The sequence below is a fragment of the Trichinella spiralis genome (assembly GCF_000181795.1).
Source record: "Trichinella spiralis strain ISS 195 chromosome Unknown Scfld4, whole genome shotgun sequence".
NCBI lineage: Eukaryota > Metazoa > Nematoda > Enoplea > Trichinellida > Trichinellidae > Trichinella > Trichinella spiralis.
The window spans coordinates 6,147,422-6,174,462 of record NW_003526943.1 but is presented as its reverse complement, the minus strand read 5'-3'; the positions used below and the strand labels follow the sequence as shown (position 1 = coordinate 6,174,462).

The 27,041-nt window shown below is 33.4% G+C and overlaps 8 protein-coding genes across 8 annotated transcripts; 4 read left to right on the top strand and 4 right to left on the bottom strand.

Moving 5' to 3' along the window:
- Positions 1-403: 403 nt before the first annotated feature.
- On the bottom strand, positions 404-2,861 carry Tsp_01510 (DnaJ protein subfamily B member 6-B). The gene is made up of 6 exons (XM_003377284.1): positions 2,773-2,861; positions 1,263-1,372; positions 948-1,190; positions 780-897; positions 596-706; positions 404-524 (listed from the first exon to the last, which is right to left on the bottom strand). Exons 1-6 carry the CDS (start codon positions 2,859-2,861, stop codon positions 404-406), a joined length of 792 nt encoding a protein of 263 aa, XP_003377332.1.
- A 1,891-nt stretch (positions 2,862-4,752) lies between these two features.
- Positions 4,753-10,033, bottom strand: Tsp_01511 (putative ATP synthase F1, delta subunit). The gene is made up of 10 exons (XM_003377283.1): positions 9,974-10,033; positions 9,879-9,923; positions 9,710-9,820; positions 9,253-9,552; positions 7,379-7,822; positions 6,345-6,462; positions 5,984-6,038; positions 5,342-5,606; positions 4,906-5,196; positions 4,753-4,848 (listed from the first exon to the last, which is right to left on the bottom strand). Exons 1-10 carry the CDS (start codon positions 10,031-10,033, stop codon positions 4,753-4,755), a joined length of 1,785 nt encoding a protein of 594 aa, XP_003377331.1.
- A 2,236-nt stretch (positions 10,034-12,269) lies between these two features.
- Positions 12,270-13,071, top strand: Tsp_01512 (molybdopterin converting factor, subunit 2). The gene is made up of 3 exons (XM_003377282.1): positions 12,270-12,449; positions 12,555-12,965; positions 13,030-13,071. The coding sequence occupies exons 1-3, from the start codon at positions 12,270-12,272 to the stop codon at positions 13,069-13,071; spliced, it is 633 nt and encodes a 210-aa protein (XP_003377330.1).
- Positions 13,072-13,102: 31 nt separating this feature from the next.
- Tsp_01513 (xanthine/uracil permease family protein) lies at positions 13,103-14,023 on the top strand. Its single transcript, XM_003377281.1, has 2 exons — positions 13,103-13,249; positions 13,850-14,023. Exons 1-2 carry the CDS (start codon positions 13,103-13,105, stop codon positions 14,021-14,023), a joined length of 321 nt encoding a protein of 106 aa, XP_003377329.1.
- A 206-nt stretch (positions 14,024-14,229) lies between these two features.
- Tsp_01514 (chromatin-remodeling complex ATPase chain Iswi) lies at positions 14,230-16,552 on the top strand. Its single transcript, XM_003377280.1, has 5 exons — positions 14,230-14,590; positions 14,849-14,881; positions 15,435-15,554; positions 16,167-16,187; positions 16,347-16,552. The coding sequence occupies exons 1-5, from the start codon at positions 14,230-14,232 to the stop codon at positions 16,550-16,552; spliced, it is 741 nt and encodes a 246-aa protein (XP_003377328.1).
- A 494-nt stretch (positions 16,553-17,046) lies between these two features.
- On the bottom strand, positions 17,047-17,919 carry Tsp_01515 (conserved hypothetical protein). The gene is made up of 2 exons (XM_003377279.1): positions 17,523-17,919; positions 17,047-17,255 (listed from the first exon to the last, which is right to left on the bottom strand). Exons 1-2 carry the CDS (start codon positions 17,917-17,919, stop codon positions 17,047-17,049), a joined length of 606 nt encoding a protein of 201 aa, XP_003377327.1.
- A 2,834-nt stretch (positions 17,920-20,753) lies between these two features.
- Positions 20,754-21,655, top strand: Tsp_01516 (conserved hypothetical protein). Its single transcript, XM_003377278.1, has 3 exons — positions 20,754-20,781; positions 21,006-21,449; positions 21,519-21,655. The coding sequence occupies exons 1-3, from the start codon at positions 20,754-20,756 to the stop codon at positions 21,653-21,655; spliced, it is 609 nt and encodes a 202-aa protein (XP_003377326.1).
- A 532-nt stretch (positions 21,656-22,187) lies between these two features.
- Tsp_01517 (RNA dependent RNA polymerase family protein) lies at positions 22,188-26,869 on the bottom strand. The gene is made up of 3 exons (XM_003377277.1): positions 24,584-26,869; positions 22,688-24,492; positions 22,188-22,350 (listed from the first exon to the last, which is right to left on the bottom strand). The coding sequence occupies exons 1-3, from the start codon at positions 26,867-26,869 to the stop codon at positions 22,188-22,190; spliced, it is 4,254 nt and encodes a 1,417-aa protein (XP_003377325.1).
- Positions 26,870-27,041: the final 172 nt, after the last annotated feature.

Genomic DNA, 27,041 nt, shown 5'->3' with positions numbered 1-27,041 from the left:
TATTATTTCATATTAATCAATCACTTTTAAAACATTTGTTAAAAAATATTAAATTAAGGCAAAATTCTTCATTGTTTTTTAATGCATTTTGAATATAATTACTATTTAATTGGTCTTTACATACAGTGCATTACTTGTGGGTTTACTCAAATAAATACAAAGTACAATAAACATAATAAACGCAATTCAAGTGATAAAAATATTGCAAATAAACACAGCAATGCCAGTGATTAATTTAAATTTACTAATTATGAATGCCAATCAATTATTAATATTACTAGACTAAAATTAAAATAATTGAAACAAAGCACATCACGTCAGCTAGCAAAAAAAGAACATGACAGTCGTTTACCACATTATCAATAATAAATTAAATAAAAACGCATTGCTTCAATGATTTGATCTAAGGCAAGCGACGATTTTCAATGTGCTTCTGTGGTCGGCCCTTGTGACCATTGACAGTGCGAGAAGTGAGACGTCCGTTTTCAATAACTTCCACCGTTTCTTTCCCATTTTCCACAACTCTATAAAAATGAAATTAAACAAAACAATACAAATATATATTTCATAATTAAAAAATGCAAAATAATAATACGTATTTGTAATAACGGTACGTCCATTCACGACAGTATTTGTTGTGGTAGTTTTCCTGACCTTAGCCGGACGTCCAGGTGCAGAGCTCGAGAACGTAGTTGTAGTAACAAAACTAAAAATATGAGTATATATATATATTATCAAGTCTATTTTATCATTTCAAAATTCTACAAATAATAAATAACCTCGGTCCGGGTCCAACATTTGCAGCAAAATCGGATTCGTTTGGCATCATAAAGCTTTGCATAAAGTGAGACATCGGATTCCGGTTAAACAAACCAAAAGGTGACAGGCAGCCATTAGCTGAAAAAATTAAGCTATTAAAATATTGTCACAAAATAAAGATAACTCACTTGACAGTAATGATGATCCGAAAAAATCATCCATGCCGAAGCCCATCGTGGAGAATGGATCACATGCACCAAAAATATCTTGAAATGGATCCCGACCGCCGAAGAATTCAAAAAATACTTCAAACGGTGATCGGAAAACGAAATCCGATAAGTCGCCCCCACGACCAGTACGACTGCCGGCTGTCGCACCACCGTTTCTCAAGCCATCAATTCCATGACGATCGTAAATCCTACGTTTCTCATCTAAAATAATATTTAATTTTTCAATAAAAAAATCAATAGTAGATTTCTTCTCAAAAAAATTCCTCGACGTACTGTCAATAAGCACTTCGTATGCTTCACTGATTTCTTTGAAACGTTTTTCCGCTTCCACTTTGTTGTGAGGATTTTTATCCGGATGCCATCGCAAAGCCAATCTACGATACCTGAACAACACTCGCAATTTAAAATAAAACCGTAGCACTGAGAAATTCGATCTCCAATTAATCAGAACATAATTAAACACAACAAAGTGGAACAATAACATCGAGTAACAGACAATAATGTACCAATTAGAACAATTAAATAACTGATTTAAAATTAGAATCGCCACTCTATTTTACTTCAACAAATAAAAAAATCATCGAAACATAATAAATTCGCTTTCAAATTTATATTAAAATGTTTCGATTAAGAAAATTAATAAACTACAAAGCATACATTGATCTTAAAGCAAACGTTTGAAAAGAAAAATAAGAAACATTAACAAATCGAACGCAAAGTATTACAAAAGCAACTACAGTCAACAGAAATGTCTTAACCATGCGCATAAAACTGTCATGTCATTCAAGGCAAAGCTTTTCAATTTGAATGAATGAATTAAACAAAAAACTAGCAAAACAAGCAAAATAAAATATCTTAACATACATAATATTCAAGCTTCGTCAACAATGCGCAATTGGAGCATTCAATTTATGCGCTCCATGCATCCAATAAAACTGATTTAAAAGAATAATCTACACATATTTGATTTTGAAGCTAGAAGACAATTTCAAAAAAAAAATTTGAATCACAATATTAAATATCAATGTGAAAAAGCAAAAGCAGACATTCTACGTAACAATACAATTGTCAAACAAAACAGTCTTCACACAGACACTGGATTCATACAAATACAACGTCTCGATTAATTTTGCCTGATTTAAAAATAATGCAAACATGGCGTAACATAAAATCAATTGTAAAAAATGTTTTCTCTTCATTAAGATAACCAATTACAGATTTACCTTAACATTAAAACGCGACTTATTCAACAACAAAATTAACTTCTAGTACTTAAAAAAATACCTTGAAATCAATATTTCTGACTTTTATTTTATTTTCAGTTGAACAAAAATTTCAGCCATAAAATTACAAAAAGAAACTGTGTGTCAATATTATTCGATAAACTGGAACACGCTAAAAGCTGGTTTTAAATAAAATGGAAGTTCCAGAATTCAACCTTATATTAAAATTGATAAAACAATCAGCAAATTGTAATATAGTGTGAAAGTGAACGATTACCAAACTAATAAATTCACAAATAAAGTATTTTTGATCACATTAACGGGTATAAAAATGACACTGTTGTAGCAAATTGACATATATCTGAATTGAAGAAAATATTTGAATTTTTGAAAATCAATTAAAAAATACTTTAAGAATTCATACGAATATGATTCGACAAAATTCTTCGACCACTTTGGAAGAAAACCCTCCCAGTATTACAACAAAAATATAATTCACAGCTAAAAAGGAAGTCCAATTCCCTCCTAACTGGAAGAAGACAAAATTATAAAGTACTTACGCTTTCTTTATTTCCTGATCGGTTGATTCGGTGTGAATTCCAAGCACTTCATAATAAGAAACATGCTTTTGGCCGTTGTTTGAATTCATCCTGGAAGAATAAGAAAGGAATGGAAGAAAAAGATGGACTATGCACAAAAACGACCACCTCAAATGAAATCAAATTCTTTCAAACGAGAAGTGATCTTAAAATTAACAAAAGTTTAAAATGTTTTAAAGAAGTTCTTTAAAACTAAAAAAATAAAAATAAAACATTAAAAGGCTATAAAGTACATAAAGGTAAATATCTATTTTAAAATATTTAAGAAAAATGCATATATAAAAAAAGTTTAATAAATTACAAATGAGAAATAAAAACTAACAGAAATGAAAACAAAACAGACAAACAAATCAGAAATATATAACTTCATAATATAGTTTTCAAGGTAGAACCTCGTATAGACCGGCACTGAAAAAGAATACAAACATCGTATAACGATTTAAAACGAAAAACTGGAAATTTTCCTAGTTGATCAATAAATTTAAGAGAGATGCCATTGATCATAAGAAGCAAACATTAATCGTAAGTAAAATTACAAAAATTATACTACATAAACGATGTGTCGATGAATTTACAATCAGGAAAACAATAAAACAAAACAGTACCTTCAGTCAAATGAAATGTTTTAACGGAAACGAGAAACTCAGAAAACTACCGTAAAGTTCAATCCAATTAACGCAAGCTGACCAACAAAAACAGTATAGCACGTGTCATCATTCTTAGAATAATGATTTTCAAGTATTATTTAGATTCTTGTTCTATTTATATCGTTTAATTTTGTTGAATCAACAAGTGAAATAATTGTAATTTTTTAATAAAAATGTACAATTTATAAAATTTTTTATTTTAATAATTTAAAAGAAAATAAACGTTGTAATATATAAAAAATTCGTAATGATGAAAATGCGGATATTTAAATAACTGCTGTAGTATAATAAATGAATGAAAAATACCGTACAAAATGACACTTTAAATTTCAAAAGAGCAAACATTCTTGTAGTCACATAAAAGTATGTTGATTCTTTTGTTTAGAACGCGTTATCTGAGCTTTTGATAAATTCACCCATAAATGTTTATAATAATACTTCAAGCTATTTTGCATGCGATTATATTTGTTTTACTAATTTTTATTACTTTTAACTGTATCAAAACTGCACTTTAGCAAAATGGCGCCACATTACATGTGAGTCATTTTTAAACATACTTTCACCGTAGGTTTTTCGAATTGATGAAAAAATACAGTTTATGAATAACCATCTTTATGCTGCTACAGTAATCCGTAGCTCAGAAAACTGTAAACAAATTATATAATCGAATAACATGTCAAGTACCACAAGGAAGCTTTTATTTTGCATTAAAAAAACAGTAAATATTTAATTCATTTATAATACATATCCTATTTTTCAATAATTACGACATTACAAGTTTGAAATCATAAAATGCTAATACTGTGGTATACCACGGGAAAACTTTGCTGTTATGAAATTATGCAAAATGAAAAGCTCTCATAAACGTTTACCTGTATTTTGTTTTATGAAATAAAAGTACACAAAACTAATAAAAAACATTGCTTTGCCATAAAATATTAATTTGCTCAGTGATTAAGCAACGTCACCATCGTATATAATTTTACATTCGTATTTTTCGGAACATTTAAATTTTTGAATCTTCGTATTTATAAAACAATACATTCGATCTTAATAAGAGACAATTTTTCAAAATAAAACTGAAACAAAGAATCTCTTTCTTGAATGTCATTAATGCATCTGTAAAGCGCTGACATACTACATTAATTTATTGTGATAATCATTGACTGACTAAGCAATTCTAAAAAAAACAAAGTAATAAATAAATTTAGTTTTTTATTTCAATTAAACAGGTTAAATATTGTTTATACGGCTTAAAAATTCAATTAACCTAAAAAAAATTACTACACATCTACTACACATTGCCTCCTTTAACAGCTTCAAGTTCCGATTCACTGTCGCTTTCATCCAAGGAAATAATAACTGGTTTCTGTTTCATTAATTCGCAAAGCTGAAAAACAAGCATTTAACAGCAAATCAATTTTCATAAACAGAAAATATGTTCGACCTTTTGATGTGACGCAACCCAAGAAAATCGTTTCCACAACTTATACTTGTTCACTACCAAATTATGAGCCCTCTGTGTATTTAGTGAAATTGCTTTAGAACGCTTCACCGAACTATGAGACATTCCTTTTCTGGAATTCGAAAAACTAGCAACTTTAACAAATTTTAACTTCCTGCTCTTGTGCTCTGCACTGTACACGTAAGGCTTCCTTTCCACTTTGGAAAATGATGCAGCAACACCGTCATCAGCTATCTCAGTGTGAGAATAGGTTGAACTATGCTTCTGATCTATCTAAAATAACAATCGTTATGAGATGCACAATACTTTAATACAAAAAATAAAAAGTGCTACATAAATTTTAAAAAATAATTAGAAAAAACATTAGAAAACAATATAACATATATCATACGTAATATAATTTATTTTAAAAACATACTTTATTTCTCAACGTCTCAAGCAATATTCTTCTCAAAGTATCCTCATTTTCTGAATCCGAGCTATCATTTCCAAATGAAGCTTCAAGTTCTGCTGAATGTTTAGATTCAGATTTGAGCTTTTCTAACTTAGATAATAAAAGCTGTTCCCTCAACATTTCCTCATCTTCGCTTGTCGACTCAAGTCCATCAGAACATATTTCCATATCCGTCAAACTATCAATACGTCTCCGCCGAATTGACACATTGATAGCGTCTTTATTCGAACTGGAATTAGGCCAATTAACAGCCACATCTTCATCTAAAATTACTTTCCTATTTTGCATCACCACATGCATGCATTTAAATAAATATTGTTTGTTGTAAACAAGTATATATATATATATATATATATATATATATATATATATACAGAATTAAACTTTCTGCTAGAATTAAACCAAATTAAACTCACTGCTGCTACCTCGAGAATCGCCATCCAATTCATTTTCACTGTAATTTTTCAAAAACTTTTCCCGAAAACTCCTCCAAGCAGCTATATTTCTATCTCTGGAAACCGTAGTTCTAAAATTGAAGCAATCTGTACAAACAGTAACGACACTTCGTCGACAAAAACATCAAAGCCTGTTTATTTATCATCGTACCCATCACTGAATACACGAATTATATATCTTTCATAATATCTTTCTGTAACTATAACTGCAACTAATTCAAATTTCATCCAAGAAACCATTTAAAATAATATTAATACCTACTACACAATGATTCATCTACAAAATCGTAACATTCTTAAGTCGCATTACAATGTTATAGCTCAATTAGCTTTTTTAATCTAAAGCAATAAAACAAAAATCGCAAGCTTCATCAATCACCTGTTTCTCCCATAGCGAAAAAAATTGCGCTTCCCATGAAATAAACGCAGTGATAGTTTAGCAGCATGATTTACGTCAAATATCGTATCTAAATACAAAAAACTCACATAATTACAAAAAATTCTGAATATACCCAATATTAATTCTTCTCCGATCTCCTCAAAAAACAGATCAATATGTTTCTCAGCGCTGTCGTTTTTTCTTCTTTTCTCAATACAAGATTTCTCCATCATATCTAATCGAATTCTTTTCTAAAACATCATAAAATAAGGGCGCATAAATAAACATCGATGTTTCTATTTAGAGCTACTGATCAAAAATTCTTAACACTTAAAAATTTAAATGTTAGAAACAAATGTCAGGTATATAACCTAACATAAAAGTCACCTAAAATAAGAATGAGTTTAGCATTACTCAACTGATCAACAAAGCATAGAAACCGTCACTGCGACTTCAAAGTTTCGAATTCGCTAACAAATGCTCATAGAAAAAAGATAACATTGTTTAAACACATGCGCTTTAAAGTCTTACAACATAACAATATACAGTAAATTATAGATGTTCAAGTTTGTAAATATTATTACTGTAAACCGGACGTCATTTCATGAACTTCTGTTTTCTGCTATACGTGAAATTAGGCTTAATGCAACATGTTATCTAACTTCGCAACGTATTATTAACATTGTATTATTTATTAGCATATAACATAAAATTCTTTTGAATTGTTTATGTTCCAGATGGAACGGCGCCCACCCTGCCGCAGCAGACGACGCAATACGGCCGCCGTTATTCCATTTGAAGTGAGGCGGTTCCTTCTGGGAGGTTCTGTGTTCGACTCTTTTCTCAGGCTCTCTGACGCCGTCTTCAATGGGCGTGAAGAGTGAGTCCGCCTACCGTTGGGCGAACTGCAGAAACTTCTTAAAATCATCATCGGACCCTACCTTCAGATCCCACGCACTCTGTAGCGCAGGAGAGAACTTTTCTCTCAGCATCGGCATCAAGGCCTCGCTCACGGGGAAGTGGCCTGTGTAGGGATCCTTGTCCAGCGCCTTGAGACATCGTAGGTGTTTCATCAGCTCGTCCACCAATATCTGGATGCCCTGCATCGTCATCTCACGGCACGCTGGTGCCTTCCACAAAGCTGAGATGTGCTCGCGCGCAACTAACTTCGAAACGGGTCTTCAGGATCTCCACAGCATGAGTATAGTTTGCTGCGGTGAGCGGGATTCCAGCAATGGCGCTTCGCGCCTTCCCTTCCGTACCTGACAGCAGGTAATCAAAATTCGTAGTGACATCCAGGTCGCTTCTGTTGTGGACGCTTGCCTCGAACTGGGCCCAGAAGGTGGGGAATTCCAGCACTTCCCCTGAAAACTGCGGAAGTTTCAGTTCCAGCAGCTTTCCGTTTCCGATCCGCATGGCACTCCTGCCGAGATTACTGTTGTCGCCACCCGTCGGCCGCTGCTCCTGCTCTTTCCGTAGCTGGCGGATCAGAGCGCGAGCCGTTGGCCGTCGCCGTCTGAAAGTTTTTCTATACTGTGACCAATCTTCCATTGCCCCCTGCATTCCATCCTTTTCTAAATTCTGCTCCAGCTGTATCTGGAGTGCCTCGGTCTCGAAATATATACGCTCACTCAGTGGGATCTGATCCTCTAACTCGTCTGCGTCAGCGAAGGCGTGCACAGCTCATCCAGTTCTCCCAGAAGTCCATTCAGGCTCACTGTGATTTCTTCTTTCTTCGACTTTGCTCTGGCAGCTGAAGCCATTAGTACTTCACCATCCGTGGGTTGTTTGCTTCACGTGATCTGGCTCAAAGGACCAGAAAATGTACCGACAACTGGCTTCTGCCGGTACGGATGCTCAATTTCAAATAGCCTGACACTCTGTTGTCAGGTGAGGGACGGTGGACTGTAACAAAATCCAAGACACGGACAGATGGGCGGCTCCCGCATCTTCTTTCTTCAGTGGTAGTGCGAGTGGCGGTACGAGAGAATCGTAGAACGCAGCACGCGGGAACGAGAAGAACGAAGCCGAAGAGACGAGAAGAAAGAAGATCGAGCAGCGGAAGAAGAATGAAGTCAACGCGACGATGCAGAAGAGCGAAAAGAGGCAATCTTGCTTGCAGCGTGAGTCTTGCCCTGTTAGAAACTAGAATGTTCATTTGAACATTTAGTAGCTATTTTTAGATGCTATAAGTAACTTCTTTACTCGAACGCAATATATTTGTTCGGACTGATATTTGCTTAAACGCAGTAGTTATCACAATTTAACAAAGAACCAGAGAAAGCGTAATTCGTCACGTGGACGAATGAGGCTTGAAGAACTACAGTCAGTATTGGAACCTGATTGTTAGTTATTAAAAGTGTTGTATTGTTCCCTGCAATTTACACATGCCCGTCTATCCGTGTCTTGCATTTTGATACAGACCACTGTTCCTCATCTTAAAACAGTGTCAGGCTATTTGAACTTGAGCATCCTACCGGCAGAAGTATTATTTATATTTATAGTATAGGATGGCATTTATTATTCGATCTCCCATATAAATTATTACTGTAAATACTGTAACCAAAATAAAAATATACTCTGTACTCTAAACAGAGTTTGAAATATATTATAAATTAACTAAATAAAGTATAGAATTCACCACTATTTATTTCAGAAATGACATGCGCAAACTGAAACTCAAATAGTCACTATCACTTTATTGTGATAGATAAAAATTGCTTCATCCCAGAAACACAACTACAAAACACTTTCCATTATTTTTGAATATTGATCAATTTTCGAAGCAGCCGACATATCGATGTAGTGGTCACCCAGTGAAACCGTAATTCCAGCAATTAATACAGGATCAACCTAGTTGACGAAAAATTCAAAATGGCAACGCAAAAAAATCCACCTACTTTATAGTTTATATGTAGCTTATGACTACCCTTTGTGAAACCTTGTAGAACGGAGTATAAAGACGTTTGCGTGCTTGCATCTAAAGGCTGAAATTAAAAATTAAAAAAAAACTTTAAAAATCAAACTATAAGTAAAATTACTTTTGCTGACGTAACTTCGCACACCAGTTCTCCATGATGCGCAGCCATCAGTTTCTTGAAACATTCCAATATGTTCTCAACTTCTAGCATTCTGCCATTTTCCGAAATTAATTCTGAAAAAGAATTTTTCTCATTTATCAATTTAAACAGAACAAATAGTAAATCACCAAAAAAATTTTTTGTAATGGAACTGCATTTTAATTTTTCGGCAGCGCTGTCAATTGCTCTTTTCTTTTCTTCTTTATGAACAAATGGATCAGCAAGAATCATTTTTAATTTTGAATCTTTTCTCAACTCTGCCTATAAAACAAAGGTAAACAAAGGAAAGCTTAAATGGAAATGCGAATTTCCTTAATTCCAAATAAAATTTCGAAATATGATAAAATGTTAATAAATAAAACGAATAAAGCTTTTAGGAAACATTTCACGCAGTTCACCAAACAAAACAATAATTCACCTCAAAATTGTTAATTTCATTTTCTACTGCGTCCAGTTTATTGGATTTCACAGCGGCACAGTAAACAGCAGTTGCATACTTTCCACCAATTCCCCCAATAATTGTTGGAATCTGAAGCATAAAGATGACCTTACAAAATAAAGAACTGCTCTAAAAACATTGATCCTACTTTAACGTGTTGCCATGCTATCGTTGAAGCAGAAAAGCATCTTATCTGAAATACCACTAAAATTTCAAAACGGTTTAAAAATTCACATTACATACCATCATTTTTGAAAGCAGCATTTTCTCCAGAAATTTGCAATTCAATCTGAAATTCAACATAATAAATAATTAGTCTGAAAAAGAATTAGAAAAAAAACACAACTTCATCACAAAACTAAATATTAATACAAAAAAGAATTTCTACAGAATAAAAATAATGATATAGTTATATACCAATGTATATGTAAAGGATATATTTCAAACTCCACAAACAGTGCAAAGAAAAACAATACTGATTATGTAATCATCAATTGTTGCTTAATAATTAGGAACAAATATGTCTTATTCTTATAAATATTTAAATATTTCAAAAAGTTTATTATTCTAAACAACAAAATATAGATTTCATAATTATAGCAAATATTTTAATAATAAAATTCAACAACTTTGTGACCACAGTAAATGAAAATTAAGTTACATGACTGATATTTCAAAAATTTTTTCGATGTTTCAGATTCAGAAATGTAATAATGAATTTTTTTCTTCTTTATAGTGGACATTTCTGACTATTAACATCACGGTAATCTGGTAAGCAAATTATAATGAACACAGTTGCAGTTTACGTTATGTATTTTTTGCAAAAATTCTTTTTTAGCTTACTTTAAAATTATTTTCAATCAGTTGTCTTTTAATTTTTAAGGCACTTTGATGTGTTTTTAATTTGAAGTTAAAAAAAACATTTAGCCTGTGATAATAGATACATCAAATATTACAAAAAAAAGAAAACGAAAAAAAGCTGGAGTTGTAACGTATTTAAGGATTTAAGGATCAAATTGCCTACTGTAGCATTTGAATTGAATGAATGAAAATGTTTAGCTTTGTTGATAATGATATTCATCTTGAAAATTTTAAAATGGGGCAAAATGGGGTGTTTTTCCAATCTTGTTGTCATGTTATTTGAATCAGGTCAGAAATTCAGTTTGCGGAACGCCGGTTGACATGGAGGATAATCTGCAGGAAATGGCGCCATGACAGAGAAAGCCCTGCCGGGTTCGTCGTGTCCTGCGACGTGCAAGCCGCATCTGATGCTTGGTATGTCTTGTCAATCAAGTTAGTGAAATTGTGAAGCTGTGATCCATCCGGCACCTGGTAGAAGAAGAATGATGCGCAGTTCAGAAAGCATCTACCTAATGACACTGGTTGAAAGATGATGCGGTTGAAGGGTTAAAATAGTTTAATGGGATTTTGTTCATCTAATCACAGACAGTGTCAATCTCATGTTGGAATTGATCAATTCCAAACTCTTGACTAAGCTCAACCAGAGAAAATGTTTAAAATGCTCATTGTCAGGGCTACAAAATCTTAATTTGTAACCTTAATTATAAAGTGAGCTAAAACATCTTCTGCATAAAGCTGAAATTTTAAATTTTATTTAGTTCTCAATTATGTACAAGTGTTTTCAATTATATTGCACGTTATATGAAGGGCTGTCAGAACATTTTTGCTGATAAATCAGAAAATTAAAAAACAACAACAAGTGTTTACTTAAAGCATGACATGTTTGAACACATTTTGAATGCATTTTTGTAAAAGACATTTTTATCATTTTCAATCTTAGCAATAACCTGAATTTGTTTGTCGCTGCAGTGAAATGTGCAATTTGAAATGTGATAAAAAATGTACAATGTTGACATTTTAAATTCCGATTAATTTAGCAGACACAATTGTTCGTGTGAACCATTTGCATATGCGTTTTGTTGAATGGATTAAAAAATTAAACATTCATTAAAAATCATTTGAAAAATTTTCATAAGACAAATTTAAGTTACAGCAAGTACAAAACAAAACTTGAACAATTTTATTGATATTCTCATTGAGAATAACAGACAAGTAAAGGAATTGTACTTTAAAAAAACATTAATACAATCAATTGAGACATCCGTTGTTGAATAACAATAATATTATTATTGTACAAATAAGAATAATAATTAAAAAATGACAATTGTTGGCTTTGGTGTCCAATAGAATTTGAGGCAAACAAGTATTATTAGTTATTTGCTTGATTTTCTCACTCATTATGCATTATTAGTAACAATGACGTGCGACCTTTTGCATACCAAGCAGATCACGCTGTAACAGTTGGTGTCATTGTGTATGTTGTTTCAGCTTAAGCTTATGCTTTTCATTACTTTTATATACCAATTTGATCAGAAGAAATTATGAATTGTTGAAAATAAGAGGTATATGTTGAAATATTTATTTATTAAAAAAAATATTTTTCATTGTTCAAGTTGATCTTTTAGAATTCGATTGTTGGATGACGGTGCTTGTAGATAACATTAAGTAGAATATCAAGATGAAGGAAATGTTAGAATTTGATACTGGAAACTGGATCTTGTTGACCGAAGACATGCTCAATTTAGAATCTGCCGTCGATTTTGTATCGCACGAAGAAAATGGAGCTGTATCTGTATTTGTAGGCAAGTATTTCTGTTTTGCTAAAGGCTTAACTTTTGGCGTTCAGTACAATCAATCAGTTAGTTGTTGACTGTATTTAGGTTTAATTGAAATTTGAAAGAAAAAAATCAAATGAATAAATAAACGTTCTGTTTAATTGAAATACGTTTAATTAACGTGACAGTTGTATATATATATTTATATGTTGCATGTTGTTGAAATTTGCATGTTGGAAATGTCCAATTTTACAGGTTCGGTACGAAAAAGCAGTGACCAAGTTGACGTGGCTTACTTGGCATATGAAGCGTACGAAAGTATGGCGTGTAAAATTTTCGTAAATATCTGCTCTGAAATTCGTAAAAAATGGCCAACTATTCATCGCATATGCGTGCATCATCGTTTGGGGTATAATATGCAGGTTTTTATTGTTATTTTTCTTTGCTTCGTGTTTATTAATTTCTATTTATGCAGCAATGTTGCCGTGAAAGAGAAGTCAGTTATTGTGGCAGCCAGTGCCCCGCACAGGGCTGAAACTTTGGATGCTGTGAAATTTGCGATTGATGAAATAAAGAAAACAGTTCCAATTTGGAAAAAGGTTTGTGATAATTTTATTTTTTCCAAAGCACAAGTTGATGATTTGAGTAAAATAAAATTTTCAGGAAGTTTACGTTGACAAAACTTCGAAATGGAAAGCAAATTAAGCAAAATAAGTGATCAATAATTATTATTCATATGCCTGGAGAATATGATAATTATTTTCCAAAGTGTCCATTGAATTTGTTTGCCACTACAACGAGCATTTCTGAAACGGACGTCATTTCAAATCGACCGCTCAACGCTGCTTTTTGCACCACCATCTGTCTCACTCGTGTGCCACTTGTTTTGTCTTTTTAATTATTTGAGCAAATAAAATGACAAACTGTGACAACATCTTCCCTTTTGATATACTGTCGCACATTCGAATCAACCTGCTGCACAAATTTAAATATTCTCATTCATTTCCAAATTGTACATCAAACAACACTTCACTCATAAACAAATTAAGCAATCGAATATTTATTTAAATAATAATTTAAAAGTAAAATATTTTTTTCTTTACATTCTATCGTTTTATTTTTTCTGATAAGAATTGTTTTTTAATTTGTAAAAAGTTACAGTTACTGTATTTTTGAGTTATTGAAAAAAATAAAAATAATTAAGTTCTAATTTATATTTCAGAAAAAAAGAATGTAAAAAATTAAATTAAAAAAATTTTTTTAAATCTGGAACTTTTAAAAAAAAGTTATACTTGAATAAAATAGGAGAAATTTTTTGTGAATTTAAAAATAAAATGCTCTCAAGTTGAAATTTTGAAAATAGTACGCAAGTTGGTATGCGTGCGGTTGTTGGTGTGTAAAATTTCGAATAAAGCATTTTATTGATGGGAATGAATATAGATCGAAGTGAAAAAAATCATAATGATGCTTGTATATTTTGTAGATATTGAATATTGCTAGATGGGTAGTCGTTATTTTGATGATGTTGTCGGTCAAAGTTGGCGTTTTGGCTGTCGGCTTACCAGTTTGTCCAAAAGGTGCGTCTTTCACCAGCGGACGTACTGATAAACAGGTTGTTGCCCCTGTGGAAAGCTTGACTGTTTTGTCACTGGTCTAACTAGGCCCGGCCGTGTTCGTTCCACATTTCGCTTTTGCCAAATTTAATGCACATCGTATTCAAGCGTTAGTCGTCGTCGTCGTTGGCCGGTGTGGTGCATACAGTTTGTTCTCCCCTTTGGTCAGTCAGTCAGTGTTGTATATCCCGTCATTTTTGTCCCGCCATATATAAAATCCGATTATCATCAGCAGAGTTGATTTTTGGATATGAATAGTTTAATTTTAATATGCAGCATTTTTGCAATTGCAATTCGATCGTCTTTGGGCCAGATCAGCGCCACAGCGTTCGACACTGAAGAAGCTTGTCGTGATAAATGCTTCGGAGAGAGGGACAACGGCTGCTTGAGAATCCAACCTCTCGGCCAGTGGATATGCCGTTGTCAAAGCGGATATTACAGTCGTCGTTTGTCATGCGAACGAGAATGCGAGAACAACATGTACTGGAGTCTGTTCACTACAGGTGAATGCGTCGAAGCGGATACTTCATTCACCGGCTCGTGTCAACTGACTTGTGCATTTCGTTTACGCATCTGGACTACCGTTTTCATTATTATCCTTTTCGCTTCCGGTAAGTATTAAAAAATTAATCATTCCATTTCATCATTACAACCATCATAATCCCCCTTCATGTATCTCTAATCTGTACACATGTGCAAACTACTTGGCATGCATATATTTTTTTGATATATATATATTTATTTATTTGCAATTCGACTTAATTTCGTTGAATTAAATTTAGTGACAACTAATATTGAAGACGAACGATCAATTTAATTGTGAAAATGGAAAGAATTTATCATTTTCAAAATTAAGGTTATTTTTTAAGCTGTCTCGTTGACAACGCTGTACTGCGTGACTAGTTTGTTGCTTAAGTTTTTGCAATGCAAACAAAAAATTCGCTGCATCGTCAAACTACTGACTACACTTTGACCGCTTTGAACATTCAAGTGAAACAGCATTTTTCAATTTATACCGGATGAAACGAGATCTTAGAATTTTGTTTTTTATTATTTTTTCAATTTCTATTTTTTTAAATTAAATTTAAATTCATTTCAATGTCTATAAATGACAAGATGATTGGAAAAAATGTACTCATTTTTGTTTGCAAAATAAATAGCATAATTGCAAACAAATCTGTGGAAGCAAACATTGTTTCAAAGTACGTCATCAGATTATTATTACGTAGGCAAATGTTTTTCTTTCTGAATTCATTATTTCTCATTTTGTAATATTTTTCACTTTTACAATATTCACACCTTTATTATTTATATGATAAACATTTTATCATAAATGAAACAGTGTGATGAAATTAATTGAACTTTTATCGATGATAAATTTAAAAATGGAAAAACCCTCATCAGAATTATAAAGTGCAATCGATTGCATTTGAATTGTTTTATCAAATCTTCAAGTGGGCGCAGTGGCAGATCAATTGTTCAATTGGGAGTTTGTCATGGCGTTGATTGAACCGTGTAATTGCGATTTAATATGGCAAAAATTTTCACCTGAGAGCCCAAGTGTAACCGGAAAAGGTATTTTTCATTTTAAACAGGAAAGCGTTGATCAAAATATGCAAGTGCAGTTTTGTCAGAACAGACGGGAAGCGTATTTCAAATCAAAATAGCGAATTTTCTGTTGACGAAATCAATCTATTTCAACAGCTGTTCCAACACAGTGTTTGTTTTAAAATTTTGGTTTAATGGTTTAATTTAAATATTAATGTTTAAATTTACATTAATAAAAATAAAATTATTTTCTGTTCTTCAATTAAAACTACACATCTATTATATAACCAATGATAATAATATTATTAATGCAGTCTGCTTTGAAGAATTTTACTGCCCTTGACCTATAGACTATTATTCAAAACCATCCTGTAAACATCGCGTTTATCATTTCACGATAATTCACGCTGATAAGTTCTCCTTTCTTACAAGTAACATTTGTTGCATTAAATGTCGCTTTTCAAATGACAAATTCAATTTAACTTCATTTAACCTCTCACGCAGTTTTTAGAATAATTTTTTCAACAAACATGTTCATATACATATAGATATGTAAAATTATTGAATACAGAATAAAATCAGTGATGTTCAAAACTTTTTTTCAAAGAAAAAAACATTCAAATTTTATCATTATTACAGTACCCTTATACAGTATGAATAGTAATATTAATGATCGGTAGTTGTAAATATTTTGAAATATCAAAACGGAAATTCACTTTCTATATTGTATCACCTTGAAATAAGGTCAAGGAAAATAATGGAACATTCTTGCACATTTTTCATTTTATCAGATTGTAAAAATTAAATTTTTAATTTTAGCTGTGGTGCTATTGATTTTTATTATTCCAATTTGTGCTTCAAGTTTTCGAGCCTGTCTGATGGTTAAAAAACAGAAAAAAATGGCCGAAGAAGATGTCGCGGCTGAGATGGCAAGTCGTGAAATGGCTCAAAGCAAGGCCATTGCTCAAGCTGCATGGTCATACCCGTACGCTTACTGGCCATATTATTCGAACATGCGAAATTAGTGCTATAAATTGAATGTCGACATCATCAGAATGTTTAAATTCCACCCAACAGTATAATCATACATGCTTTTGCTTATACAATTGCTTTTATGAAATATACATTCAAAGTTAATTTTTTCGTCTGTTTTATTAGAAAATGTAATTTTGTTTTCTAATAAAATTAAATAATTAAAAATGAATTATTTTTACAAGCTTACTATATTTGTGCTACATTAAGAAAGTTTTACGTCGTATTATTTTATTCTAATGCAAAAGCATCTGCGGCATAAAAAATATGCAATTTTTGCTACAAATTCATAAAATTGCAAAACGTAATATTAAAATTTCAATATTGCGTATTTCAATTGTTGCAGAAAATAAAGATTATTTAACTTTAGACTTAATTTATCACTGGATGTATCAAAATCATCCAAATGTTCAATGTTTATAAAATTTATTAATTTAAAGTAACAAATTGTATCAAAATTTATAAAATGTAAAATTATTTGCAATTTTTACTGAACCACTTGGATGACGGGTTCCTGAGGGCTAAGCACTGCATTTCCATTGTTAAGCGGCGGATGGTCTTTTGATTCAGAATTTTGGTTGTGAAAAATGAAAGGAATCAGACGATTTTCCAGGTATCTTTTGTGCCGTTTCAGCAAACGCATATATCGACAGCTGATGATGAACATGGCCGGTCCGAACATCAACGCCGCCGCTGCTATAAACACGGTTCTACTGTATGCTGTTCAAAATATATTATTCAAAAGGAAAATTGAAAAAGCTTATGAATTCTAATTATGAAAATTCATATTTTTAATGAAAGAATAGAAATTTAGGTTTCTGAAACAATCGACATTTTTTACTTTTCTCATAATGATGATTTTTATTTAGATTTATTACATATATTATTAATTCAATTCTCTTGCTTGTAGTATAATTTGCATGTTGATGAATGAGTAAATAAAAAAATAGAACAGAAACTTACCACCCAAAGACAAGAGCACAATGACGAATATTGTCCATCCCCTCAGTTTGTAGATGCAAGTTAATGAACAAGAGCCGTGAAACAAAGTCGGCGCTGATACGCATTCACCGTAGAAAATCCGATTCCAAAATTGCTCATATTGGCACTCTTGCTGACACATTTGGGAACTGGAAAAATAATTTGGCTGACAACGGCATACATAACTTGCCCCATTCAAGAGCACACGGTAACAGCCGAGGTCGTGTTGTCCGACGCAATTTTGGTGACAGACCACTTCGGTCTGGTGCTGCATATATGGTAAATTGTTCGTTATGCGACGTCCTCTCTGGCCATTGGCAACGTTCACAAGCATTTGATAGCCGACGTTGAAAAATAGCAACACAACAAACCAAGCCATTGTAAATTTAAATATTTGTACGAACAGTTTTCTCTAAATATTGCCAACTGGTAAAATTAACGAATCCATTTTTGAAATTATTGATTCAATTCAACAATAATTAATAGTTTCTTGTTGGAAAATTTCAATTCATTTTTATTCATTCATTCGTTCATTTTATTTTGCATCATTTTTTGCACTTAAACTATGTTGAACCTACTATTTCACTTCTTCTTGTATATTAACTTCCTAAAGAACAAGCAACGTTATATTTTTAAATCATATTCCAAAGAATATATATTAAGTTCAAATTAGAAACATAAGTATGCAATTTGAATAATTAAGATTACATGTTGCTATAAAAAGCTCGATGCTAAAATTAATAATTAAATACCCTCAGCAAATAATGATTCATATTTTCACATTGTCAAGCTGACAACGGTATTATTTTGCCGGAAAAATTTATCATTCGCTTTATTGATTGCAATTATCAAATGCAAATTGCAAACGGTCAAAAGTGAATTATTAAAAATGTTTACATCACAAAAAAAACTTTTTTCACAAGCTGTCTGAAATGTCTAAAATTTCCTTCCTGAACATCAGATTTTATTTATAAGCTGATGATCATTTTACCTTATTCTCAAATTATAAAGACTTGCAACACACCTAATTGATGTGAAGAATTAATTTTTGCAAGCAATTCGTCCATTTCAATTTTAATGGTAACTTTCTCAGAAGTTATAATTAAATGTAAGCTTTAAGAAACGAACTGTTGAAGCATTTCCAATTATTTGCTCGAATTGCAATGCATGAACATAATTAAAACAATAAAACATAGATTTTTGTCTTTTTTTCTCAGCTAAATAAGAAAATTGCACATATTTTAAGCAGATGAATTTGTGTAATTTTTTCATTTTCATAACTTTTTGTATGCTTTCAATTAATCAACAAAAGAAACGAAAAAAAATATGCATAACAACATAAAGCATTTATAGCAATTGATTAAATTCCGTTCTTACAACGATTCACTTTTACAACTTGGCAATGTATATTATTGAAATGGAAAATGGATTATCTATTTTTATGAAACACTAAATAGAAGAATAAATCCAGCCAAATTCAACCCACAGAAGGGTGGTGCAGAAAAGTTACAAATGTTACTATGGAGAAAAGTATAAATTTTGTAAATTTAACAATTTGTGCAGAAAAAATTCTGTCATCACAACTTCTCTTTCATATACGATAATTTTCAAGGTTTCAATTGAAAAACTTATCGGCATCTTTCAATACTATAATTAAATCTAACATTGCATATGCATGAAAAAGTTTGCAAGTAAATAAGGAATTGATTGATCAATAAATTTCATAAATAACTGCAAGTTGAATATCGATTGCCATATTTTTCATTTTATACTTTCATGCACATGTGATTTTCTATTAAAAAAACATAATAATTTTAATTTAATTATATTATAAAAAAAATTAATTTTCAAATTAGCTTTCACATGATAAAAATATTTTTTTAATAGTTATATTTAGCAAAGTACACATGTTTCAATGAAAAGTGTTTATATTAGCATTTATAATTGTTTCATTGATTTATATTGTTAATTTTCACAAATTTTCTTATGAAATATAAGTGATGTCATAAGATGAGTGTAAAGAAGGAATTTTTTTAAAGATGTATTTACATGAAATGAATTTTTTTAAGAATTACACTGCCAAATGTGTGAATAGTGCAGTCATTATACTGCTAGTTATTTTAAAATGTGTATTTTTATCAGAAATTAATAATAAAAAAATGCATGTTTTATTATTGTTTCAATTATTAATAAAAAATTTCTATTAATTACAAATAAGTGGAATTGCAAAATGTTCAATTTTAATCTATATATGATGAACATATGCATGCATGAAAGATATATATACAGATATACTTTTGAGAACACTGACTACTTTTGGGGCAATTTAGCAATTGTTAGCATATGCAACAAGAAGCTAATTTGCAAAAGCATGCATTTTTTAGTGATAGCAAAAATGATGCTCAATGATGAAAATAAAAATTAATGAAATCAATTAACCCACCTTTTTATGTCAAGCAAATAATAATAAATGCTTTGAAATGAAACCAAAAATGGCAAAACTTTGTTTTGTTCGATGAGTAAGAATTGCAATGAATTTGCAAAACAGAATTTGCTATTTTGAGGTATGCCGATTTATCTATTCATCTATTGATTTCCGTTTCAATTCTACTTTGGCCAATTGAATGCGTTTGGTTGCAAATTTTGCCATTCTGCCGTACAGCTCGCTCGTATCCTTTCGTTTTTGTCGCTTCTACCATCTCAACCGTCATGTAAGTGTACAAATTTTATTTGTTTTCTTTGTGCATTTTCACAAGTGCATGCAGATTTTAATTTTTTGCATTTTAAATCAGAAAATTTGTTTTTTTTCATATTTCAAAAGTATAATAATTCACTTGAATAATGCTTCGATGAATATTGAAATTTTTTGCTTCAATTGTAAACGGTGCAAACTGCGCAAATTTTATTTTGAAACAAAAAAAACGTAAAATATAATATTTTGTTTATAAAAATAATTACACAGGAAAACCGCAGCTAACAACAACAATCTTTACAAAAGAAATTCGCAAATACAGTATAATCATATGGAATAGTAATGCGTATTGCTGTTATTGAAATAATTTTCTTTTTTATATTCAATGACTTGTTTTTATTAATTTAATGAATATTATTTTTTTCAAAAAATCATCGTTTGCAAAGCCATAATTGCACAAGATTGAATAAAATAAATTAATGAGAAAAATATCAATAATTGTCTTCATTTGCACGTTCATCATGTTGCTGCCAACACAACAACAGACGAGTTGGAAGCTGAGATTGCTGTTGTATTGAAGTTTAGCAAAAATTGCTGCTTGACCGTGCTGTAATGAATGTTATTAATTTTTGCATTAAAATTTGCTTTTTTCCATTGACGTTTAATGTTTTTCTTTATTGGGCAAATTATTTATTGGCTATATAAATGGAAATTCAATTTTGAATATAAATTGCATTTCCAAGCACCATTTTCTTTCAATACAGCTTGTTCAGATGAAGTGGAGCTTTTGATTGCACACGTGAAACGTACAATGAAAATCTTCGAAGCAAAGCAAAAGAACAACAAAATTGTCTTTATCCTGGGCTATTTGGGCGTGTGCTTGATTTCAATCTGCGAGTCAGCTTTGCGTCAAAATGTGCTCGGCGGTATAGGATATTATGAGACGGAAGTGGTGTGCAGAGAAACTTGCATTGGCGACCACGACGAAGGCTGCGTGCGGCTATATTTGAACCGATGGAACTGCCGGTGTCAAGCCAACTATTACAGCAATGCAGAATTGTGCTACCAAGATTGCGGATACAACGCATACTGGAATGTCTTCATTTACGGCGAATGCATACAAACTCCCAGTCAATACGGCGGAGCGTGTACAACTTTCTGCATACACAGGGCCCAAGGATGGACCATATTTTTCGTCATAGTAATCTTCATAGCCGGTAATGAGAATGTTGATTAATTTTATATTGGAAAAAAAAAATTTTTTTTGTTGCTCTTTTTCATTCTAGCCGTAATAGTTATTATAATGGTCTTACCATTGTGCTATTGGAATCATCGCACTTATCGAATGATGAAGAAATCCATAGTCAGTTCAATGTTAGCCGCAGCAAATATGCAAGGGAAAACGGCCATCTTACCCGCCTAGCAAATATATGTGCAATTTGTTTTTTTTTCTGTTCATATTCCTCACTTGATTATTTACGTGTAAATTTGAAAAAAAAGAACAACTGCAACTTCTACCGTATACCCACCACCACATGAGGAAAAGAAAAAATTTTCTCTTTCTTACCATTCGCTATATTTTGTACAAAAATATAAAGTTGTGAAGTGAAAGTAATAATGTATTATTAATATTTTCAACAGAAAAAACTCACTAATACATGCGCGAACGTTACTTTGAAAAAAACGGTATGTAATTCAGTTTATTGTTCAACAAAATTCAGTAGCATACTTTTTTTTAAAACAGCTTTTCATTCAATTTAACAAAAACAAAATTGCTGTTCAGTAACTTGAAAAAATTTGAACATATCGAAACAATTTAACATCAACTCTGTAGAAGACTGGCAAGTTGATAAATTGTAAGTAAATTGTCAATGTATATGCGGCTAGTGATGAGTGTGAATAAATTTCTTGAAAAAAAAAACAATTGGAAAAAGTGAATAGCTCCACATGTCTATTCACAACCAGGCTATTTCATCAACGTCGCAATTGCATTCTCCACTTTCCAACCATTGTTCAATATGGGCAGAAAGTAAAATATTTTGCAACCGTCGACGAGCTTGCAACGTGCCATAGGCGCTGATCATAAAACGATCATCGCGATCACTTTCAATGTTGACACTGAAAATAAAATATTCACATACATGTACAACATACATACATGTATAATAATTTTCTTTCTCAATTTAAGAAAAAAAAACTTTTTTTTTCGCATCATCACATCGTACAAAAAAACTATACGATGGACAATCGATGTACGATTGGAAATATCACAAAGCGAGACAATGCACAGAGAGTCTCATTTCCACCACACGCAAAATGAAAAAAAATATATATAATAATAAATTGTAAAAAAAATGGAAAAAAAATTTCTATAAAAAAAGCAATAAATACGCGATTAAAATAAAAGATGAAGAATAAAATTTAAAAAAAAATATGCTTTCCACTTAATAATTACCTGCGAAAAGCAACATCTTCACATTCGGACCATTTTTTCAACATGTCAACAATTGCACCGAATTTCAAACAAGCCAAAGTTTCGCGCGACAAATTTAACATCATTGGTTCCATTTCGCGTACGTCGGAAAGTAATATGTCGGTTTCTTCGTTAATACCGTCGCCTGGAAATAGACCTCGAAAATTTCCACTGACAGCCATACCGTGATATTGTTTGAAAGCTGACCGGTAGAGAATGTTCGCTTCGGAACTTTTGGAAAATTGTTGACCGTGCGGTGAAAAATCGAATCGTCGATTGACGCAATGTTCCAAAAATTTCAAAAGAACCCTGGCACAGTAGTGGTCCGAAATGGCACCATTCGACCGGATATTCGTATCGTTCAATTCCAACAATGCCATTTCATTTTCGATGGATTTTTCGAAAAAAGCGACAAAATCGACGAACAATTGGCCGACAACGTTCACAACTTCCGCACTTCCTCCACTTTTGACAAACATTCCAACACTGTCGCACCAGTTGAACAACGTGTACAATATTCGTTGGACATTTTCGAAATGTTGTCGATTTTCGCGGTTCACTTTCGAATTTTCAAGTATCCGGTCGATAATTTCCATCAATTGTTCATTGTTCATCCGTTGGATTTGGATAAAATTTTGCAAATTCACTACAACCGGATCAATTCGTTCCGATGGACAATTTTTCAATTTCAAATCGAGCAACACTTCCCAAACAAGCCAAGGAAAACTCAAAGCGGTACGATTCGAAATTTCCGCGTCCCTGTAAGCGACCGAATACCAAGCCGAAGCGGCCGCTTGAACTTCGGTATAATTCGCCAGTTGTTCTTTGCTGACAACGGACGAAAATTGACTGACGAAAAGTTTCTTGTATTTTTTTTGAAGCATACCCAGACGAACTTTCAAAACTTTTTCCGTATTATAATAACTGAAATCGTCCCGTTCACCGTCGGACAGTCGACTGTGCATTTTTGTTATTTTGCCAGTTATAAGTTGAAATTCATTTTCAATTCCATATTCGTCGAGCAACGAATGCAATTCGCTCTTGTACCGTTGGAAAATCGCTCTCGCTTTCTCTTCGAAATTTTTCGCTTCCGCTATTTTCAAATGGGGATCACTTTTACCGGTTGTCACTTTTCTCGCCAAACTCAATTCAGCGATCGAATTCAACATGTACACTTTCCGATACAAACTACCCAACAACCATTTGCTCCTGTACAACGAATTGTAACATTTCGGAATATAATCTGGATATTTCAATGGAATTTCATCATTTTCCAATTTCGGTGGTGTTACGCCACTTTTGGGAAAATCCACCGCCATGGAGTGTTTTCTTGCAATACAATTCGATACGTCGTCGAAAATTCCATACGAATCCGAAGCGACCAGATGAGCTATGGCGATTCGGCCAATCGAATCCGAACAGATGTAATGCAAAAAAAAGTCGACCATTTTGTCCGAAGTTATGTCGCCGTCGATTTCCGACGAAATTACTTTCTCGTAAAGCATTGCCGGATAATTGTTGCAGAACATCAATTCTTCATCCCAAATCACCGCATATTCGTCACCGTCCAAATCCGACCCAGCCATCTGATCGGTTACCGGGCGGTAGCCGATTTTCGGAAATACGATCACATCGTTCAAATAGTGGTAAATTTCCAAATCGACAGCAGTCAAAATGCGAACATCACCAGGAACCACGGAAGGGCTTTTCGTCACCATCACTTTACCAGTAATGACACGCTTGTCTTCACCTGGACGTAATATATTGGCGGAACATTGAATAAAAACCTCGAAAATAAAAAAAAATACAAAAATATATGTATAGTAGTGTTGATAATTTTTTTTTCCAACTAATAATTAAAAAAAGTGATGGACTTACTTGACCAGGATGGAGCAGACCCAGTTCATCCATCACGCCGTACATGGTTCGGCCGAGTGATGGGTCAATTTCGATTTTCATTCGGAACAATTTTTCTTTGACTTTGAATTTATAACATGCCAAGAGCATGTTACGAAAAAATGGTTCTTCGGTGAAACGGAATCCAGCGTCGGCTAATTTTTCGAAATTCATTTCCGAATGCATAGTGGCCGACAGTACAGATTTCGCTTGATCTTCAAACAGCAACATTTGGGACAGTTCGCAGATTTGCTGATCGAGCAGTTGCATGATACGGTTCTGAACACGGCCGTTCACCGGGACCCCCTCTTTGAAAGCGACCTGGTCCAAAATCATAATCAACGGTCGGTTGAGATTCACTTCGCACGGTTGGCTGTGTTTGACAATTTCCAGAGTGTGCGCACCTTCGGTGTGAAATTTGTGCATGCTCTGCCTGAAGACCATCTTCACGTCGCCGTCCAAGCGCGGATCGACGCACAGCATCCCTTTGAAGCCGGCGTAGCGAATTTGAAAAGCGCTCGGCACTGGCCAAAGTTCGAGTCTTTCTGCAACTTCTTCCGCCAGCTTGGTGGACATTCGACCAATACCGTCGCTGAAGCAAAATTTCGAATCGCTACTTTGAATGTCAGTTTCGATCAAAACTTCCTTGCTGTCCGGATTGAACGGTATGGCCGTGATGGCGAAAGCTTGTGTAAAACACTGGCCCATTCGGGACATCAACTTGGGCACGCTTCGAATTGACGAAAAATCGCCCATCCAACGCCGAATCTCTTCAACGTTCACTTGTTCGGTGCTGGCGTAAAAGTAGCATCCGTGATCGCGAAGCTGCGAATTGGACCAGCCCAAAAATTGGTACAATCTGGGACCAATTGCCAAACCTTTCATCATCACCGTGGTGACAATTTGCTTCAACGACGTCAAGCTGAATTTCGAAGCGGGAATACGTGTGCCGCCTTCGTCGCGAAAAATCACCCTCAACGCCAAATCCGAGCCGAATTGTCTCAATATCCGATTGCTCATCATTTTGTCCGGCACTGACAACAGTACTCGTGTCGGCGTGATGACCACCTTCCTGACCGACACGTACGGTGCAGCGAGGTCCAGTTCAATGGAATAATCATTATCTGTCAAGCTGCACTGTTTGTCGTAAACTTGCCGAAATCGTTGGCGCACGTTCACAATAAGCTGACTGTTGTTGTCGATGATGCACAACAATTGGATGAACGCCACCTCGGTGGAACGGAGATTTTCTGTCAGGCAGCGACTAACTTCGTCGAAAAAGTGATTGGTCAACTGGTAAACAATGCTGTGGTGTCGCGAGCCCAAAGCCAGCCAATAATACTGACACCAAAATGGCCAATCGCCGATTTCCCGTTTGGCGAAATCTTCTCGCACCAAATTATCGACGCTGATCGTCTGCACGGCACCGAAAAAAATTTTCGCATTCCAACAACGCTTTTTCATTCGAAGCAAAAATTTCCAAAAAAATTTCTTGAACGCAATACATTTGGTAACACTTTTCGTCATCTTTATCACTTTGCATTTTCCAAAATTTTCCATATCGCAGCTGAAAAATTTGTTCAGCCGAACCAAACGTCTTTGCTGATTTTTCTGCTCACCGCCTCCATCCGGACCGAATAAGAACGGCGGATGACAAAGCGTGAAATATACGTCCGCTTTTCCGTCGTTGAAATCCACCTGAATCGCCGACACCGAGTCATACAGTATCAGCAGCTTCATAGAGCAGTTTTTGGAAAATTTTCTGAAAATCGTAATGCTAAAGCAGCGTCGGTCGTGTTCGAAGATCGCTTTCGCTGTCCAACTGCCGCTGAGGTCGACAACACAGTGCTCGGTGAAGATGCCGAAATTGAGCATGAAACCGAAAGACACCTTGCCCTGCAGATTGTATCTGTGCAATGGAATCAGTTGGAACGGAAACGTCGCATCTTGGATCAATTCGAGCAACGGCTGTTCGTGCAAATTGCCCCTTATGGTCGAACACCATCTTTTGATAATTTCACTCACGGACTCGTGATATTGTTCCACATCCTCCCAATCTGAAGAAATTGACGTGTGAAATTTTTCCGTGAATAAGTCGGGATTCTCTTGCGTCAAACAAGGTCGAATGCTGAAATGAAGCGAAAGCGGTTCGCAGACGCTTGAAACGAAATTTTTCACTTTGTCAAATAATCCACCATTGCCACTAACCTCTTTTGCAATGTACACAGAAGCGTGAAATTCTTCGAAACAATCACCCACATCCGACATTTTGTCACCAAACTAACGCACCAAAAAAACAAAACTACAAATAATATACTTTATACCGTACAACACTTGAGATTGTCAAGTTGAAATAACTGTACAATTTACGCTGCCTCGTGATTATTTTCTAATAAAATTTATTTTTATATTTTTGTTTTTTTATATTTAATATATTTCA